Source organism: Scyliorhinus canicula, chromosome 13, assembly GCF_902713615.1.
Source record: "Scyliorhinus canicula chromosome 13, sScyCan1.1, whole genome shotgun sequence".
Taxonomy (NCBI): Eukaryota; Metazoa; Chordata; class Chondrichthyes; order Carcharhiniformes; family Scyliorhinidae; genus Scyliorhinus; species Scyliorhinus canicula.
Window position 1 is genome coordinate 8,112,348 of NC_052158.1, and position 21,281 is coordinate 8,133,628.

General features: G+C 47.0%; 1 protein-coding gene across 1 annotated transcript in view; it reads left to right on the forward strand.

Moving 5' to 3' along the window:
• The first annotated feature begins 2,096 nt into the window (after nucleotides 1–2,096).
• The window catches only part of LOC119976454 (butyrophilin subfamily 3 member A2-like), a 45,148-nt gene continuing 25,963 nt past the window's right edge, over nucleotides 2,097–21,281 (forward strand). The window contains exons 1-4 of the mRNA XM_038816990.1: nucleotides 2,097–2,537; nucleotides 3,457–3,543; nucleotides 14,857–15,204; nucleotides 20,854–21,138. Of these exons, the coding sequence (XP_038672918.1) occupies nucleotides 3,459–3,543; nucleotides 14,857–15,204; nucleotides 20,854–21,138 (718 nt within the window). The 5' untranslated portion in view covers nucleotides 2,097–2,537; nucleotides 3,457–3,458. The remainder of the gene's footprint in view (nucleotides 2,538–3,456; nucleotides 3,544–14,856; nucleotides 15,205–20,853; nucleotides 21,139–21,281) is intronic.

The window sequence follows — 21,281 nt, forward strand, 5'->3', positions numbered from 1 at the left end:
CAGCGGGATGGGCCTGTGTTGGCCCTGTCAGCAGGTCTGTACCATCCCTCCAGCGGGATGGGCCTGTGTCGGCCCTGTCAGCGGGCCACCATCACTCCAGTGGGATGGGCCTGTGTCGGCCCTGTCAGTGGGTCTGTACCATCCCTCCAGCGGGATGGGCCTGTGTTGGCCCTGTCAGCGGGCCACCATCACTCCAGCGGGATGGGCCTGTGTTGGCCCTGTCAGTGGGTCTGTACCATCCCTCCTGCAGGATGGGCCTGTGTTGGCCCTGTTAGCGGGTCTGTACCATCCCTGCAGCGGGATGGGCCTGTGTCGGCCCTGTCAGTGGGTCTGTACCATCCCTCCAGCGGGATGGGCCTGTGTTGGCCCTGTCAGTGGGTCTGTACCATCCCTCCAGCGGGATGGGCCTGTGTTGGCCCTGTCAGCGGGCCACCATCACTCCAGCGGGATGGGCCTGTGTTGACCCTTTTAGTGCGTCACCATCCAAGGCAGGAGGGTGATGATCACTGGCTGTGAGGAAAGCTCTGGTGCTCCTCAGTTTCTGATAAAGTCTGACTCCTGTCTTCCTGCTGACTGCGCTCACACCCATCCTCTCAGCGGGGTCTGCATTGGGGGCGTTTGATCTTGGACGACTGTGCCTGGGGGGGCGGGGTGTGAGGAGCAGAGGGCAACAGAGGGTGGGGGTGCGGCCAGGCCCGCTGTGAAGACGAACATGACAGGGGGTCCACATGTATGATGTGTGACATGTTTTAATAGAGAATTTTTCACTGTGACAGATTTCCACTCCCCCGAGCTACCGATAGTGACCCCCCGACCCCTACACCCGTGGCCATTCATTGCTCCTCATTCTTGTTGATCTACCGTGAACTGGAGCTATGTCTAGGTGTGTCCCCAGGATGCACATCAGAGGTGGAGGTGGCCTGCTGCTTTCCTTGTCCTGTGGCCTTTGATGCTCTTGGCAGATATCCTCTGGAGGGCCTGGAGCCAGGGGTCCCTGGCCAACTTACCCTGGCATGGCCAATCCACCCTGTTCTGCCCACTGCTCTTGGGATGTACCGGTGTCAGGAGGGAGGTGGGGGGGGGGGGTGATCCGGCAGAAACGGACTCTGCCGTAGTCTTTTTGGTGCCAGGCCCCAGGTTGGCCTCCAGCCCTCCTCCCTGAGGGTCCCCGTCGGCCCCTAGGGGACTCTATGGAATGGAAGGGCAACTGGAGTGAGCTGCAGAGGGCTCTGAGTCATCTGGCACTTCCAGTCCTGAAGGCTCCCCATTACCTGCACCACGGTGTTGGGGCCCTGAGCGATGCTCCTCAGTGACTGGGCCGTGCTCTGCAGAGCCTCAGAAATGTCCATCTGTCTGGGACACACCCCTTAGTGACTGGGCCGTGCCCTTCAGAGCCTCAGCAATGTCCATCTGTCTGGGACACACCCCTCAGTGACTGGGCCGTGCTCTGCAGAGCCTCAGCAATGTCCATCTGTCTGGGACACACCCCTCAGTGACTGGGCCGTGCTCTGCAGAGCCTCAGCAATGTCCATCTGTCTGGGACACACCCCTCAGTGACTGGGCTGTGCTCTGCAGAGCCTCAGCACTGGTCCGCAATCAGCTGGGACACACCCCTCAGTGACTGGGCCGTGCTCTGCAGAGCCTTAGCAATGTCGATCTGTCTGGGACACACCCCTCAGTGACCCCTCAGTAATGTTGAGAATCTCGTGAGGGCTCATTTTTGGCACAAAATGCGGTTCAATACTGGCCACAATCTCGCCAACGCAGCCATCGCAAAACTCCTCGGCAAACACTCCCAAAACAGACTTTGAGTTTGCTGAGTCGTGCCCTTAGAATCGAACAAAATAAACCAATTCTTCACACAGTGTTGTGAGGCTGTGAGATTGTGAGGCAGGGTCAGTGATTGAGATACCCGCAATTACGACACAGGAGAGAAGATTGGTTATTTAAAGGCTTTAATCCTCAGAGAACTGAACAGCAGCCGAGAAGTGTGCTCACCACATGCTGCCGAGTGAGACTCACCTTATATACCGTTTCCTGGGGGCGGAGCCAGAGGCCGAGTCCCCCAGGGTTCCAAACCCAGTCTTAAAGGGCCAATGTATTAAAGGTAAGGTACCGTTACAGCAGCTACTGATACCATTCATTACAGTGATTGAGGGAGAATGTTCTGGAATTCTGGACAAGTGGTTCTCAGCCTCTTACCCAATCCAGATCTCACTGCAGTCAAAGTGTGGCATTCAAATAAACCCGAAAATAATGATGGTGCCCCCGTGAAATATATTCAACAATATTCACTTTCTGAATGAAATCCTTGTTTTGAGGCCACACATTGTGAATGGGGATTATTATTAAATAGTGATCGATGTGCGATTACAGACTGGGTCCAAACCAGGAAATGTTTCTCAATTCAGGAAGTCAGTGAAAACCGAAAGTAAAAGTTTGCAGCGAGGGACGAGCTGTTGTTGGGAACATTTTTACTCTTCACAGATGTTGGAAAAAGGCAGAAAATCTTGGATCAGGTTGTGGGAAAGTCAGAGGTGAGTCCCAAATCTTCTTTATTTTGGGGAGGGTTTATTTCCTGTGGGATTGGGTATTTTTTATTCAGGCTGAAAGGTGCCGATCAAATGGAAGGAATTGAACTGGGAGCGGCTGGAGATTGTCCAGGGAGAAGTGAGAAACTTTCTAAAATGTCTGTAATCCTGAAGGGAGAGTGGAACTGGGTCCTATCAGGATAAGGGAATGGGAGCCAGAGGAGATTTCAAAGCTGAAACCGTCAGAGTCAAACACAGCGACCAGAAAGAGAGACGGAAATAAAAAGGAGGAACAGAGTCTTGTGGCAGCCATTACATTAAACTTTACACATTTATATTCCTAATAATATAACCCTGTCGGTAGTTGTGACGCCTCCTTTCTGGAAACAGATCTTTAATTTCAGAGTTTCTCTTGTGTTAAAAGCTCCGATTCCATTCTGTCCCATCGCCGATGTTTCACCATCGAGAGCGGTGACTTCAGCTGCCGACACCCTGAACACCCCCCCCCCAAATCACCCCCCAACCCCCCCCATCATCCCCAACCTCCCCCCCCCAACCCCCCCACACCCTGACCCCCCCCCCCCAGCACTGAACCCCCCCAACCCCCACACCCTGAACACCCCCCAACACTGAACACCCCCACCCTGCACCCTCCCCGCCTCACCTTCGACATGGTTCTGTAAACCTCTCACTTTGAACAAATGGCCCTGCTTTTAAGAAAATATATTTCCCTTTTTTGCGACTAAGTCAGTGTAAAAATAATTCTTTGGGTCAGGAATAAGCTGAATTCTATTAAACTGCAAAGTGGAATATGTTCACAGGGTTTAAGATTCAAAGCCTGTTTAATATTGATATGTGAATACTACATACAGAAGAGAAGATTTCTAATACCTAATGAGAGCTGTGTTGATTTTCTATGTATCAGACATGGTTATTCTGCTAAGATCTCACAAGATGGAAGGAACTGATCTTATCGTGCTTTTACTGTTTGTGATTCCGTTCTCTATATATGGTAAGAAATATTAACATTTCATTACATTTATAGATAACGTAGAACACAAAATTCTGATATGAGGGTGCAACTGTGTCTCATGAAATAAACATAGGTCATTTCAGAATTTGAATGTTTCTTGGTCAGTTGACTTGAACATAGAACATACAGCCCATTGAGTCTGCACCGACCCACTTAAGCCGTCACTTCAACTCCCCTTACCCCAATAACCCCTCCCAACTTTTTTTTGGTTTGGACAAACACTTAACATTTTCAGACAAGAGTTTGAAAAGACAGTTCTGCTCACTCCTGACCAGGCAGTGTTTATACAGGGCAGGGACTCCGTCTCTAATTTAAGGTGTTTTTCAATATATGTACACATTCAACAACTTATTTTCCTGGGGTTCTTCTAACTATGGATACAGCTTTTGGTGGAGTTAATGGAATTTCTTTTCTTCAAACGTTTGGATTTGGACCCATTTTCTGGACCCGTGGTTACTTCAGTATGTACAAATAATATCCACTCTTTGACTTTCATTGAAGTACCAGACAGGGTTGTCCCCTTTCACTACTTTTCACTATTGCTATTGAGCTCCTGGCAATTTCACTGTGGACCTGTGGAGATATACAGGGTGTTATATGAGATAGGCTCCCTATATGTTGATTGTCTACTTTACATCTCTGATTTGGCCTCATCTCTCCCACATACTTCCTCTCTTCTTGAGTGATTGGTCATATTTCAGGCCTTAAAATTAATTTGTGGAAGAGTGATTTTGATTCCCTATTATGTCTATTGCCAAGAACCTCCTTCCTCTTCGAGGTCTCAATAAACAGTTTTAAATATTTAGGAATTTAATTACTCAACTCCTTAGTGACATTTTTAAGCTCAACTTTAATCCTTTGTTGCAACGTAAGAAGCAGGACCTCATACCTCTAATTTACCCTTTTCTTTAGTTGGTTGTATAAATTCCATAAAGGTGAATATTTTGCTAAAGTACGTACTCTAATTTCAGTTCATTCAGTTGTTTATCCCCAAGCATTTTTTTTCTTTATTTGGTGTATGAAAACATCCAGAAATCTTAAAGTTTTTCGAGAAAGGATTTTCTCGAAGAATTAGAACATAAGAATTAGAAGCAGAAGTAGGCCACCAGGCCTGGTACTGCCAAATGTTCAGTTTTGGTATTGGTCTGCTAATATCTGAAATATTTATGTTGACTTCCTTCAGGTTCAGCTAGTTTAGTGTGGGTGCAATTGGAGATAGCCTCTGTCAATGCACATCTCTCTGCCTGTACTCCTCCATTCATTTCACAACCAGTTAAGTTTTTTCAAACCTTGCTGTCAGACAGTCAGGTAAGGTTTGGGACACACTTTGTTCAGAACACACTTTGGGCTACAATCCCTTTCTTTCTTCAAACCTGCTGTTGCAAATTATTTATTTCTGCTGTCTTAGACGATTCCATCTTTCACATCTGACAGACAAAAGGCATCAAAACCCTTGTTATTTTATATATTAATAATGTTTTTGTTTCTTTTGACTCTCTCTCAGAAGTATGATCTGCTCTGCACACACTTCTTTCAATTACTTACAAATCAGAGATTTTGTGTGCAAATAATTGCTCAGTTTTCTTCATTGCCCCCTAAATCACCGATTGATATTATATTAAGGAGCTGGTTTAGCACACTGGGCTAAATCACTGGCTTTTAAAGCAGACCAAGGCAGGCCAGCAGCACGGTTCAATTCCCGTACCAGCCTCCCCGAACAGGTGCTGGAATGTGGCGACTAGGTGCTTTTCACAGTAACTTTATTGAAGCCTACTCGTGACAATAAGTGATTTTTATTTCCATTTTCATTTCATATTAGAACTAAATGCATGTTGCTCGGGGGTTCATTTCCAAATTATATTCTCTAGGCCGGAATTCTCCAGCCGGTGGGAATTCTCTTTTCACGCTGGCAGTGCACCCCTCCCTGCGGGTTTCCTGGCGATATGGGGTGATTTCAATTGGAAATCCCATTGACAAGCAGCCAGGCTGGAGAAATCACACTGCCAGCGAAGGGCACGCCATCAAGAAACACGCAGCTGGGGACCGCAAAATCCAGCCTCTAAACTTTTCACTGCTTTGCCCATCGGTTTCTACCTTAAAATCTCTTTGGGAGCAAGATCTTGATTCAGACTTATCAGCTGATAACTGGAAGTCTATTCACTCTCGTGTACACTTACCATCTTTATGTAGAAGACATGTTGCTATTATTTAAAATCTTACATCATATCCTTTTTTATATTCATGTATTGGATGTGGCTGACGCTGGTTAGGCCAACATTCATTGCTCATCCCTAGTTGACCGTCAGAAGGTGGTGGTGAGTTGCCTTCTTGAACCACTGCAGTCCCTGGTATAGGTACACCCACCGTGCTGTAAGGGAATTCCAAGATTTTGCCTCAGCGACAGTGAAGTAATGGCGATATATTTCCAAGTCAGGATGGGGAGTGACTTGGAGGGGAACCTCCAAGTGGTGGGGTTCCTAGGTATCTGGTGCTCTTGTCCTTCTAGATGGTAGTGGTCGTGGGTTTGGAAGGTGTTGTCTAAGGAACCTTGGCGAGTTACTGCAGTGCATCTTGTCAGTGGTACACATGGCTGCCACTGTTTGTTGGTGGTGGAGGATTTGAATGTTTGTGGAAGGGGGAGCAATCAAACGTGCAGCTTTGTCCTGGATGGTGTTGAGCTTCATGAGTGTTGTTGGAGTTGCACTCATCCAGGCAAGTGGGGAGTATTCCATTACACTCCTGAGTTGTGCCTTGTAGATGGTGGACATGCTTTGGGGTGTCAGGAGGTGAGTTACTCGCCATAGGATTCCTGGCCTTTCACCAGCCCTGGTAGCCGCAGTATTAATATGGCTCGTCCAATTCAGTTTCTGATCAATTGTAACCCCCAGGATGTTGATTGTGGGGGATTCAGAGATGGTGATGCCATTGAGTGTCAAGAGATAGTTAGATCCGCTCTTGTAGGAGATGGTCATTGCCTGGCACGTGTGTGGCACGAATGCAACTTGCCACTTATCAGCCCAAGCTTGGATATTGTCCAGGTCTTTCTGCATTTGGACATGGACTGCTTCATTACCTGAGGAGTCGCAAATGGAGCTGAACATTGTGCAGTCATCTGTGAACATCTCCACTTCTGACCTATGATGGAAGTGAGGTCATTGATGAAGCAGCTGAAGCTGCGGAACTCCTGCAGTGATATCCTGATGCTGAGATGAATGGCCTCCCACCACCACAACCACCTTCCTTTGTGCCAGTATGACTCTAACTAGTGGAGAGTTTTCCCCCTGATTCCCATTGACTCCAGTTTGGCTAGGGCTCCTTGATGTCACACTCAGTCAAATGCTGCCTTGATGTCAAGGGCAGTCACTCTCACCTCACCTCTGGCATTCAGCTCTTTTGTCCATGATTCAACCAAGGCTGTAATGAGGTCAGGAGCTGAGTCGCCCTGGCGTAACCTAAACTGAGCGTCCGTGAGCAGGTTATTGCTGAGTAAGTGCCAATTGATAGCACTGTTGGTGATTCCTTCCATAACATTTAAAAAAATTATTCTTTCATGGGATGTGGGCATCCCTGGCTGGGCCGGCATTTATTGCCCATTCCTGAGGTGGATGCCAGTGTTTTAGCTGTATTGGAACAGCTTGGTTAAGGGTGTAGCAGGTTCTGGAGCATGAGTCTTCAGTACTATTGCCAGAATATTGTCAGGGCCCATAGCCGTTGCAGGGTCCAGTGCTTTCACCCATTTCCATCCACCCAAAGTTAAATTATCATAAGATTTATCAAAATGTTGTGATAAATGCCATACTGTCCTAGCACCTTGTAAGGATTCTCATGTTTATACCCTGTTTTCCTTGTTTATTCCCTTCATTTTCTTTTGATTTGGCTTTCATAATTTTTGGACCTGGATAATTAATAGCACCTACCTTTAAGATGGTCTTAATCTTCAACTTGAAAGAAAGGAATCCAACCGGATGTGTTGGCATCAATGATGACTCATCTTGGTGGACTTGGTTGTTAGACAATGAGCTGTTTACTTTCCTGGGCTTTTAGCTAATAGTCGATGCTGATGGGTGTCAACCATTCTGGAATGTTCTGCCAAAGACAGGAAGGCTGTACCTAGTTTCGGTATGAACTCAGAGCTGATGAAAGCAATTTGGAATTTTCTCTCTCTCCCTAAAAATGGTAGACCTTTCTCAAATACCTCCAGGTAAACGGAGCAGCCAGCTATTCCTCTCTATCAAGCCTGTGAGTGTTTAATGCCAGAAGACAGAGCTGGAGGGAACTTTGTGGTTTCTGTCCTTTCTCTGCAAGTTTACCAGACCTCTCTAAGATCTCGTGGAAGCAACTTCTCTGATACTCTGTTTATCTCAGACAAGCTGTTGGATGTTCTGGCGGAGTTGGAGATGAATAAGAATGAAACAAACTTGAGGCTGTTCTTTGTGGTTAATAAGAGCTAAAATGACTCCCCAGATGGAATCCCACAGTCTGGGGAGTCAGGCTGAATGTTCCAGCCAGAAGATCCTCATTCGTCTTTCATCCGGTGGTTCTGAATCACTCCGCAACGGGGAAGGACAGTCAGCTAAAAAGGCAACTTCAACATCCGAAGCAAGGGCATTAACCTTCCATTAATACTCCTTTATTTTCCGCGTTCATCTCCCTCTGCTTGTGTATGTCTTGTGTGTGTTTAGGAAGAGGGTGGGCACTAAAAGTTGGGGAGTAACTGACCATTATTCGAGCATAATTATTATTTTTTTTTTATAAATTTAGATTACCCAATTATTTTTTCCAATTAAGGGGCAATTTAGCGTGGCCAATCCACCTACTCTGCACATTTTTGGGTTGTGGGGGCGAAACCCACGCAGACACGGGGAGAATATGCAAACTCCACACGGACAGTGACCCAGAGCCGGGATCGAACCTGGGACCTCAGCGCCGTGAGGCGGTTGTGCTAACCACTAGGCCACCGTGCTGCCCATTCGAGCATAATTATTGATTAATTGACTTGTGTTGGACTCTGGGGCCTGAGCGGGTCGGAATTGACTGCGCACTCGCCCAAGATGTTGTAACACTCTCCAATTCATATGTACCGGTTGTGTACTAAATTGGCTTTGTTACGGACAAAACATTTTGCATCATTCATATTTTTAGTGGTAACATTGAATCTTCTTCAACTGCCACACTCTTTGGAATGGAAGCAAATGGCTCGCTCTTACAAAAATTCAGACTGAGACATTCACCTTCTCAACACTGTTGGCCAAACGCATTGGGCACAATTGAACCAAATGGGAACTATGTCCCAAAGCGAGCGCGTTTAGCCGCGTATTTCACTGTAGGGCTATCTAGCACGATTCCGGTTGTATACGGGGCCTCAGTGGGAAACACGTGGCCAAGGCCGCACTTAATCCCATTTCCTGTACTGTGGAGCTCCGTTCGCTGAAACCCCTAGGTGCAGGGAGAGATTAGGACTCCCTTTTGAAATGACATCCCAATCTCTCGACATTGGACACGGCCTCTGAAACCCCCAAAATTCCCAACTCACCTGTAAAGGGTGGGGCCTTTCCCCCACCTCCCACCGCACCCCACCCAACATTCACAGTGAACCCCCGGGCCCAAATACCACCCAAAAAATGCCAACTTGGCACGGCCAGCCTGGCACCCTGATAATGCCCTGCCAGCTGACAGTGTCACCTGGGAACCTTAGCTATCAGGCTGATGGTGCCAGGATACCACTCTGCCCACAGTGGATGCACCTGGGAGCTTCTGATCCCCTGGAAGACCCCCACAAGTGCCATTCCGCCTGGTCTCCATTTGTGGGGACCAGCACTGAACGGCGTTCGCCGAGGTCTCCAAAGGGGAGGGGCTAGATCCCAATGCCTGGTTTACCTCAGGGAACTTTGCATCAGTCTTCACAATAGAAGACACCAGTGGGATACCAGAATTTCAGCAGAAGCAGGGGCCGAGGTGAGAACAGTGGCCATCACTAAGGAGAAGATTCTGGAAAAACTGAAAGGTCTGAAGGTGGATAAATCGCCTGGACCAAATGGACTACACCCCAGGGTAGCCTGTCTTCAGTCATTAGTAAGTGGTGTGCCTCACGGGTCAAAATGATACCATGAAACAACAATAGGCCTGCACCAATTGTCTACAACACCGAGTACTGCCATCCTACATCACTGCCACTGGCTTAAGAGAAAACCAATGCAAGGTGAGGGACATACCAGAAGCAACACCTCTGGGAGTCTCTGCAAAAAGAAAAATGGTGAAATGAAAGAACAAGATCTATCAAAACTAATCATTTGGATACTCGGGCTACTGCCCAAAATATTACAATTAGATGAGAGCCAGCCGACTAAACCACAGGGGAAGAAAAAGGATATCTATTGGGCACAATTCTCGTTCCATCCTAGAATCACCACCCACCCAGGTGCAGATTCAGCCACACTTGGCTTGCCAGTTGTCATCCCAAAATGCAATCCCTTAAATCGACCACTGTCGCGGGCCTGGCCTAGCTCAACACTGCCATAGTGAAAAGAGAACGCGATTATAAGGACTTCCACACCCCCACCGAACCCTATGTCCATCTGAGGATGCACCAACACAGTCCCACACAGGACAAAGCACGCCTCCCACCCTCACAACAAGGAAGGATATGCAATTGGGTCCCAGTCAAGGCGAAACCCAGTTCTGAGGAAGACAAACAGTCAAGATGCCCTTGTGAGAGGAGTCTCGACCCCCCCCCCCCCCCCTTCCTCTCGATACCCGGGTTCGCCAGCAACCCACCAGGCTGTGCCCCAGTCAAAACCAACACCACATATCGAAATAAGAGAAGAGAACAAAATAGAACCCTGCCGGAGAGTGGGCGCCAAACTAGACCACGGCCTGTGGTATCATATACAGGATACATGGCCACCATCGGCCTTAGCAGAACTCCGACAGCAGAGAAAACAGAGAAAAGACTGACTTGACCCAGAGTGGAAATAACTCTGTCCTCATCAGGATAGCACGTAGTCCACCGAGATCCAAAAGGGAAGAAGCACTGAAGCAAAATTAGAAGAAATAAATATATGAAAAAACCCAAAGCAATAAGCTCTAACTGTGAGCTCTTCCTCGAACATAGCGAGGAAAAACCAAAACTGCCCAACCCAATAGCAGCACTTCCCTCACTGCTCGTGATAAACGGGACAGAGGGGAGACAACAAAAAGCATCCCCCTTCCTCCAGCTGGTTTAGCACACTGGGCTAAATCGCTGGCTTTGAAAGCAGACCAAGGCAGGCCAGCAGCACGGTTCAATTCCCAATCCAGCCTCCCCAAACAGGTGCCGGAATGTGGCGACTAGGGGCATTTCACAGTAACTTAATTGAAGCCTACTCGTGACAATAAGCGATTTTCATTTCATTTTCATTTTTTCATTATATATTTAGGATAAAGACTACGCACAAATCCTTAATTTAATACTCGCCTTGACCAATCAGGATAACCAACGGTACAGGACATCACACTCACATTATTCACTTCCCTGTAAATGGTGTAAATTGACAAAATAGACAACAGCATAATCATCAGGGAACAAAGTCCAGGTTAATAGCTGAGATGCGAGGCAGTCCTCTCGATAAATACTTCTCCACTATCGCAACAAGAAAGCAGAAATCAAGGATATGGCAGGATCATGATCAGTGAGTACTCTTCAGGATCTCTCTAGGATTACTGTGATCGGAGACTACAGAATGTCATCCCATCAGAGAACAGGCTGTCAACAGCATCGGCTGCTGCAGAGGGGGGGAATTGCTCGATTGGTTCGGTGATCTCCAATCCCTCTTGACCGACATCTGGAACAGGACAGTACAGGACTAGGACAACCCAACCCAGGCCTTGAAGACAGGATTACATTTGAGTTTTAAGTTGCCCAGCATCCAAATCAAGATGCCCGAAACAACATGGCACTCAATTCGATCGAGAACCTCTCCACCGCCTCACCTCAGGAACCAAGCTCAGCAGCACTCCTTCCCCGTTCCTCCTCTCCCTCTCTCTCCTGACTCCGCCAGGATGGGTGACAGGTCATGCAACAGAAACTCAACCTGCCGGAGGTATATTCCCATTAGGGACCATGCTCTCTCCTTCACAAAAACCTCCTTGTGTGCCTCCAAAACTTCCATGGAAACACCTTGCAACCCTTGGAATTGGGCCTTGACGACCTGCACCGCAGAACAGACACCTTCAGCAAGAACAACACCCTCGTTGGCAGCCATCATTTATTGATGCACACCCTGCTGTCAGGGTGGGAGCCCGCCCAAAAGCAACTGCACCACCAAAGGCAGAGCTCCGTCCCAACTCCCTCCAGCCACTACAAGCAAACAAGGATGGAAGTATTGTATCCCGGTTCTATCATGATGAAACCCTGACCAGCAATTCTCAGGACAGAATACAAACCAGGTCTACCAAGAGAAGACCATAGAAATGTGCACAAAGATTACATTAAAAGATGAGCAGAGCCGGAGCTGGTGAAAACACAGCTGCTCCCATACTCACATTGTGTGACTCCCCCGCTACAAACAGTGATTTCTGAGCAGGGCCTCAGGAGACTCCCTGCACCACCTGCCAAGTTCTCTTGAACTGCGTGGTGGTCACCCATTCCCTCTGCCTCCAGGCCCTTAAGTTGCGGTATGACCACCTCTCTGAACGTGCTATCCACGTGGCTCTCAGCCTCATGGATGCGCCACAGAGACGCCAACCCCTGCTCAAGCTCTGAAACCCGGAGCTCAAGTTTCTGCAGCTGGCAGCACTTCCTGCGCATATACACCATGTGGGGGTCCCTTTAAGAAAGATTTTTGCCTAATCACATGGCTTTACTGGTGTCATTTTGTGGGTGGAGCTAGGCTGTGGCTGTGAGTTTTTTTCAGTTTCAGTTTGGACTCAGACGAGAAAATAAGTGTTTTACCTGTCTCCTCTATTTTCATTTAAAATATCTGTTCCAGTGAAAAGGCTGTTGGTGTGGCTACCTGCTTTGGTAACTTAAAAGATATAGTTTGTTTTCCGGAAGGAGTTTGAATCGTCTGGTTGAGACAGGATCAGAATCTCCGGGGAAGCCAGTCTAATTCAAGTGAGAATGCAGAGTGCTGGGCCATGTCCTTGAAAAGGGATATTTGGTTTATTGGATTTTGTTACTGAATTGGAACAGTTAAGGGGGAATTCGTTAAGTGTTATACATAGATTACTGTAGCTGTGTGGTGTCTTTTTGTTTGTAATTGATAAAAAATCTTGCTGTCTGTTTATATATATATATGTTAACTACATTCTTAGAATAAAGCTTGTTTTGATTAAACTGTCTGGGAAGACTGATGAATCACACCTGCAGCGAAGGCATTTGTGCTTGTCCTATCCAAATTCAACATAAAGTTATAGGTCAGGTGAACTTCATAATATAATTTGGAGTTTCTAAACCCTGGCCCACAACATAATTATCAGCAAAAATCCCCATTTCTGACTTCATGATGGCGGGTAGGGCAGTGATAAAGCAGCGGAAGATGGTCGGGCCTAAGATGTTAATTTGCTGAATAGCTTTCTGGCAAAGGAGGAAACTGGAGCCAGTTCTCACATGGATTTATTCACAAAACCCTGCATAACGTAAGTACAGACTGTTCTTCCCTTTCCACTCAGCCACCCCTCCCACAGATGCAAACTGGTTCTTGTATATGTTCCCTAACCTTTCCCCAGTTAATATCAGCTGCTCTTAATCACAAGGTGAGCATGCACTCATTTCCCACCATTAGCAATATTAATATAGGACACTCTCCTAACAAACTTATGTGGTAATATCCCAGCACTGAGATGATTGGCCTCCAACAAACAGAATCAACCTTGCTGCTCGGTAAGAAGAGTTTTCCCCCGATTGACTTCAGTTGTGCTCAGGCTCCTTGTGCTGACTTGATGTCAAGGAAAGTCACTCACGCTTCTTCAGAATTCAGTCCTTTTGTTCATATTTGGATTAAGGCTGTAATGAGGTCAGGAGTTGAGTGGCCTTGGTGAAACCCAAACTGAGCCTCAGTCAGGGGGTTATTGTCACTTGATAGCACTGTCGCGGTGCCTCCCACCACATTGTTGATGATTGCGAATAGACTAATGGGAGCCAAATTGATGCTAACAGTTTTGTTGGCAACTGTTATCAGGTGAGGATTGATAACTCAATCCTCAAAGAAGAAACGCTGGAATAATATCTGTGAGGTTCGGAGCTGTGTGGCTGAAATCCGTGACACTAAGGGACAATTTAGCATGGCCTATCCACCGAATCTACACATCTCTGGACACTAAGGGGCAATTTAGCATGACACTGTGTCGCCCCTCACCCGCTCTGGGGGATTCCCGGAATCTGGTACATCTTAATTGAAGGTTCTTTTGTTTTTCTGCCTCCGTAGATGTTTCAGGCAGAGTCCTATTGCCCCCTCCACAAACACCCCAACTACCCCCCCCCCCCCCCAAACCACCACCACCACCACCCCTTCCTTTCTCTTCTGTTGGCACAGAGGTGAGGGTATCTGGTCTCTCCAGCGCAAAGTTTAGTGCATGTACCGTTTGTTTTTTAGTACAACTGTGTTGTGAACTGTTTTAATAATCAGAGTATCCTGCCTCCCCTCCCCATATATTGGTACTGAGGGGAGGGTACCCTGTTTCTCCAACACAAAATTAGTGTTTGTACCATTTGGCCTTGTCTCTATTTTTTACTGTTTTAATAAAAAGATATAGCCAATCCACATAAACGGCACATCTTTGCACTGTATGGGTGGAAACTGGAGCACCTGGAGGAAACCATGCAGACACGGGGAGAAAATGCAGACACGGGGAGAAAATGCAGACATGGGGAGAAAGTGAAGACGGGGAGAAAGTGAAGACGGGGAGAAAGTGCAGACAGTCACCCAACATTGGAATTGAACCCAGTCCCTGGCACTGTGAGGCAGCAGTGCTGACCACTGTGTTACCGTGCTTCCCCTTTCATGGTTCATTTATGCTGATTTTTTATCTGATTGTTAAAGTATAAAATTGAAATCTTGTCGTTTGGTTTTCTTGTAGGGGTTATTCAGCAAATTAATTTGTTTTTTAGTTTGTAAGTCTCCATGGAGACCATGACAATGTCTGTTGGAAAACAGTGATTCAGAAAAATAAGTATTTTCTCCCAACAGCAACATTGAATGATAGATGAAGGGATTTGTTTCTAATTGATTAAAATGGATTCTAATGACAGCACTCGTTTTAAAATATTATAATTAAGACAAGTTGAAGTTGTTTCATCAAACAATAATTCCACAGGTAGATTCACAGTTACTGGACCAGATCATCCTGTTGTCGCTATTGTGGGTGAAGATGTCCTATTGTATTGTCAGCTTATACCAGAAAGCTTCGTCAGCAATATGGTGGTGCAATGGTTCAAATCGGATTTTGGTTTACCAGTACACGTGTATAGGAACGGAAAAGATGACACTGTTGCTCAACACAAGGATTACAGAGGAAGGACTGAAATGTATAAAGAAGAAGTGGCCAAAGGAAATGTTTCTCTTCGAATAAAGAACACAAGAGTGTTTGATGAGGGGAAATACACATGTATAGTTGATGATGAAAAAGATATTGAAGAAAGTTCGGTTGAGCTGAAAGTTGGAGGTTAGTGAACACATCTACTTACAAAAACAACGTACAAATTAGGAACATGTTTTAAAACCCTTTTGGTCAAAATTCAATTGCTTCTCTCAACAAAAATCTTCACTTTGTTGCGATATTTGTGCAGCAATATTTTCATAAAGAAATAACTTCATGTACAGCAGAAACCCTGGCAGGTCCACTATTCCTGTACCAGGGGAGAGTATGCCTGCATGAAGCAGTTATATTTCTATCCGAAAGTAGAGTTGGCTAAATTCTTTTTTGGTGAATTACTATCAGGAAAATGGCTGTTGCAAATGGGTAAATGTGACAAAATTAAAATGAGCAGGAGTAGATCATATTGCCCCCTCCAGTCTGCTCCACCATTTAGTAAGATCATGATCAAGCTTTTCCCTCAACTTTACCTTCCACACCTATCCCCATATCCCTTGATTCTCTTTTGGCCCAAAATTCTATTAATCTTCATCTTTAATGTCCTGAACATCCACAGCTCTCCACACTGGAGAATGCCAAAGTTTGACAGCTCTTTGAATGAAGAAATTTCTCTTCATCTTTATTCTAAATGGCTGTTTGCTTATTCAGAGACCGTGATTCCACCGGCAACCATGGCTCTGGAATCTTTAGCCAGGAGAACTAGCCATTCATCATCTACACTGTCAAACCCTCTTGAGAGTTTTATGTGTCACACTGAGATCAATTCTCATCTGTCTGAACTTCAGAGAATAGGTTTATCCTACAACAAGGGGCTGAAAGATTATTCAGGGTATGGGGGAATGGGGAGTTGAGGTTACCATCAGATCAGCCATGATATTATTGAATGGCAGAGCAGCCTCAAGGGGCCAAGTGACCTACTCATGCTCCAAGTTCATATGTTTGTATCCCCATGTCCTACTCAATTTCTCCAGTCAAGTCTCTGATCCCAGGAATCAATCGAATGAACATGTGCTGCATCCTTATCAAGCCAAGTATATCCTTCCTGAGTTAAGGAGACCAAAATATTCCCAATCTTCAGGACTGCTGCTAATTTTTGTCAAACTGTATGCCTTTACTTTAAATCTGATTTCCACCCTTCCTTCCCATAGTATATGTGGATGTTTCCCATCTAGTAATAGTAACTTACAAACTTTAAATATAGCCAGCCTATCTAATCTCCTTCTCTTCTCTTCCTTCACCTAGTGTGCTCTAAGGCAGACTTTTGTCTGTCCCCATAGCGAGGTTATTCTCGGAACAGATCACTAGTCTGTCGTCGGGGGCTTAAAGCTTGAAGGGGCGCAACTCCTCATCATGAGTGACTGACCAGGGGCAAAATTCTCTGACCCCCAGCAGGGTCGGAGAATCGCCTGGGGGCGCCTAAACTCCCGCCCCTGCCGTGGCAGAAATTCTTCGCCACCTGGGAAGTGGTGGTGGCGGGAATCTCGCCACTCCGATTGGAGAGGCCCCTGCGGTGATTCTCCGGCCTGGATGGGCCGAAGCCCCGCCGCTGGGAGGCCTCTCCCGCCGCCGAGGTTTAAACCACCTCTGGAACGGCGGGATCAGCGGTGCGAACAGGCCCCCGGGGTCGTGGGGGGGGGGCGGGGGGTGATCGAACCCCGGGGGGTGCCCCCACGGTGGCCTGGCCCGCGATCGGGGCAACCCGCTCAGACTCCGGGCCAGTGCCCTTGCTGCACTATGTTCTTCTGCGGCCGCCACGGCCTCTGCCATGGCGGAGGCGGAAGAGAACCCCACATCGCGCATGCGCCGGCAGTGACGTCAGCGGCCAGCTGCCGCTGATGTCACTGCCGGCTCATGCGCGGACCGGCGAAAGCCTATCGGCCAGCCCCACTGCCGGGGGCGCTGGTTTTTTGTGCCGGTCTTCTGGTGGCAACCGCTCCGGCGCGGGGCTGGCCCCCAAAGGTGGGGAGAATTCCCCACCTTTGGGGAGGCGCGACCCCTGAGTGGTTGGCACCACTCCCCTACTCCGGGATCCTCCGTCACGCCGGGTAGGGGAGAATCCAGCCCCAGGAGTCGGTCCCGCTATTACCGCCTTCCATTGGCGTGTTGGAAGGATTTTCAGGTTGACACTCTCAACCTGTTTTCCCGCGTTATGAGCACACCTCGCTTGGTCACCAAGTCCTAGTTGGGACTTGACATCGGAGTGCCTGGTGCAGAGGAGACTCACTGCACCACAAGATCTCCACAATTTTTCTTTCTTTAATGAAAATATTTTTTTGAACATTTTTATATTTATAATACAAAAAGATAACAAAAAACAAGAACAACCACCCTACCCCCCAACAGCTGACCATAAACAGCTCTTTAAAATGCATAACAAAACTGTACCATCTTATGTAGAACCTCCCAATCGACCCCTCAGTGTGTAGTTAACTTTCTCCAAGTACAAAATGTCTAGGAGGTTTCCCAGCCGAGGCACTGGGTGGAGAATCTGACCTCCACTTCAGCAGAACCCGCTTGCGAGCAATCAGCGACGTGAAGGCTAAAACATCTGCTCCCGCCTGCAACTCTGACACCCCAAATATGGCATCTAGGGGACCCAGCTCCAGCTCCCTGCCGAAGATCGCTGACATGGTTAAGAGCCCCAGAGGTTCGCTCGCTTAGGACATGCCCAGAACATATGTGTCCCATCAAAACCGCTTGCACTTATCTTCTACCCTTTCAAACACCCGACTCATCCTTGCCCTGATTAAGTGTGCCCGATGCACCACGTTCAGTTCTATGAACTCGAACCTGGCAACGACATTCATCCTCCGAAAGGCCTCACACCACACCCCCTTCTCCACTTCACCCCTAGCTCCTCCCATTTTACCGTAATCCCCTCCAACAAGGCCCCGTCCTCCGCCAGCAGCCTCCCATAGATACCTGAAGTTTTACCCTTCTCCAACCGGGCCAGCGACAGTACCCTCTCCACCAACGACGCGGGTGGCGCAACCGGAAATCTCAAATAAATCTTCATGGCAAAGTTCCCGACTTGCAAGTACCTGAATGCCTCCAACTGCGCAAGCACGTACTTCTCCACTAACTCCCCCAAACTCACAAACCTCCCCTCCAGAAACAAATACCCCATTACAGCCACCCCCTCTTCCCCCCACCCCTAAACCTGCCGTCCACCCGAGCCGGCTCAAACATATGATTGTCCCTGATCGGTATCATCCTCAACCCTCTCCCTGCTTTAAAGTGCTGCCATAATGGCCTCCATACTTTTAGCGTAGCCACCACCACCACCACCACCACCGAGTTCCCTGAAAACTTCCTCGTGGAAAGCAGTAGCAGGGCCGTCACCAGCGCCCGCATTCCCATGCCCTCACAGGACCTGGCCTCCATTTTTACCCAAATAGATTCCTGATCCCCTCTGCCAACCCAACACCTTCTCCACATTCACCGCCCAGGAGTAGTAAAGCAGGTTCGGCAGCCCCCCTGACTGCCGGTCCCTCTGTAGGACTCCTCTTCGAATCCTCACCCTCTTCCCTCCTCATATAAATGACAAAATCACACTTTTTACCCTTACAAAGAACGTTTTTGGCAGAAACACTTTGAAACAGGAACAAGAACTGTGGTAAAATATTCATCTTCACCAATTGCACTCGCCCAGCTAACAACAGTGGGAGACTATCCCATCTCTGTAGATCTGCCTTCACCAAGCTTGTAAAATGTAGCTTCCGAAGCTGCTCCCAATGCCTTGCCTCCTGTACTCCGAAGTACCTGAAATGCGAGTTCATCAGCCTAAATGGCAACACCCGCAAATTAGTTACCCTCCCCGGAGGGGTGACCGGAAAACATTTACTTCTGTCTCAATTCAGTTTATACCCAGAAAAAGCTCCAAACTGTTTTAGTATCCTCATTGTTGGACCTTTAAATCTGAAACCAGTTTACTTACTCAAAGTTTAACCCAGGTGTCTTTAATTGCGAGATGAACAAAGGACAAAACAGGTTCACAGTTTAACGCAATTTTATTAACAATTCTATTACTCAAGAAAATATGACTCAGCCTCACAGCTGAGCTTTGGGTTTTACCCGCACTTAGTAATGGAGGCTGGCGGGCTTCGATCACTCGATGTGGATGTCTTCTCTGGGTTTGAAACCCGGGGCCCTTACGATGGTTGTGCCTGCTTCTCAGCTTCTCGCTAGGTTTGTTCGATGCTGCTTTCTTTATACTGGGAAGCTTGGATTGAGTCATATGTGTACGCCCACCACTGGTCATTGTCCTAGCCAGACCCCAACTGGTTAATGGGAAATACAGGATACTCCTGTTTATCGATGGTGGTTCAATTAAGACCCATTGTCCTCTGAAACTCCCTTTGTCTGACCAGCCATCAGCTCATTGCGGAGTCTGATGGCTTCTGTTGTCTGTTCATCGTCATGCTGCAAAGTTGATCACCTGTGTCTGGAAGTTTGTTAGATATTCATAGACTTGGAGTGGGTAATCATAGTCCATCACAATAACAGGTTTATGCTTTGACTTGAGTGCTTTTGATTGATTCTAGCCAGGGTTTCCAGCAGTTTCTATATATAAATATATATATATATATATATATATATCTTCTCAGCCTGTTTTCAGTACCACGTCATTATGTCCCCCATTGTCAGGACCGGTTCTGTGACGTACAGCAACAGGTCGTCGGCTTAGAGAGACAGCCTATGCTCCTCTTCCTCCCCCTCCTTATCCCCCTCCACTTATCCAAGCTCCTCAAGGCGATGTCCAAAGGCTCAATCGTCAATGTGAATAGGAGACGGGACAAAGGGCATGATGGAACCATCAATTCAGCGAACACGTGTAGTTGGATCTGAACAGAGGCTTTAATACACTTACAGTACAGCCAGCCTATTCGTCGTTGAACTTCAGGTGAACTGGCAGGCTGGCTCTAAGGCACTGATCTTTATACATCGGTCCTTGGGGAGGAATCCTGGGCGGAGCCAAGGGAGGAGCCCAGTACAAACTCTCGTGTACTCCCAGAGCGACTCCCCCTGGTGGTCGGATAGTGCAACTGCACTTACAATGGGTAGACAACGAACATATATACATGGAGTGATATTGGCAACAATATATAGTGTGAATCACATTCACCACAGGGCACTCCTGTCTGGTTCCCCTGTGCATTTAGAAGTAGCCGAGCTTACATTATTTTTCTGGACACTAGCCTTTGGTTCCTGGTGTAACAACTTAACCCACAACACAAACATCGGCCCTATCCCGAATCGCTCCAGCACTGCGAATGGACACCTCCACTCCACCCTATCAAAGGCCTCCACAATCTATCTAATACCTCTACTTTATCAATTTTTAGTTCATCTAGTCACTGAACCACGTCCCCTGTCAGTATGACCTCAGCAGCATCTTGTTCTTTGGTAAAGACTGATGCAACATATTCACTTGCTATCTCAGCCATGTCCTCTATCTCCAATCATAAAATCCCTTTTGATTCCAAATCAGCCTGACCCCTTCTGTTACCTTTTTAGTATTTATATCCTTCTGGAGGACATTGGATTTCCCTTTTATGTTATTTGCCAGATTGTTAGATAAAAATATATTTTGAGATGAAATTTAGTTCATATGCTATGAGTCATTTCACAGATATATTCCAATTATATTACCACTCAATAATAACTGAATATCTCTGATGTGTTATGTACTGCAAACATGCATTTTTATTATTAAAGCTTTAGGACGTGAGCATTGGATCTACGTAGATGGATACCGTGAAAACAGGATTCAGCTTGTATGTGAATCTAATGGATGGTTCCCCAAGCCACAGATATTGTGGACTCATGGAGCTGGACAGAACTTAGCAGCACCATCTGAAATGAGTTACCACATAGACGCAAAAGGTCTTGTAAACGTCCAGAGCTCTGTTGCTGTATCAAAAGATTCAATAAACAGGTTCAAGTGCCTCATACAGAACAATCTGTTAAAAAAAGAAGAGGAAGCAGCAATTCAGATAGCAGGTCTGTAAATTATAAACTAGAGATTTTTTCTCCCAAAATGTACTTTATTCATGAAATCCACGGAAGCATATGACATAACTCTTGGGATTTGACAGTATATAAAATCAATCCTTCACAATAGTTCACTTTCAGTACTGTCTGTG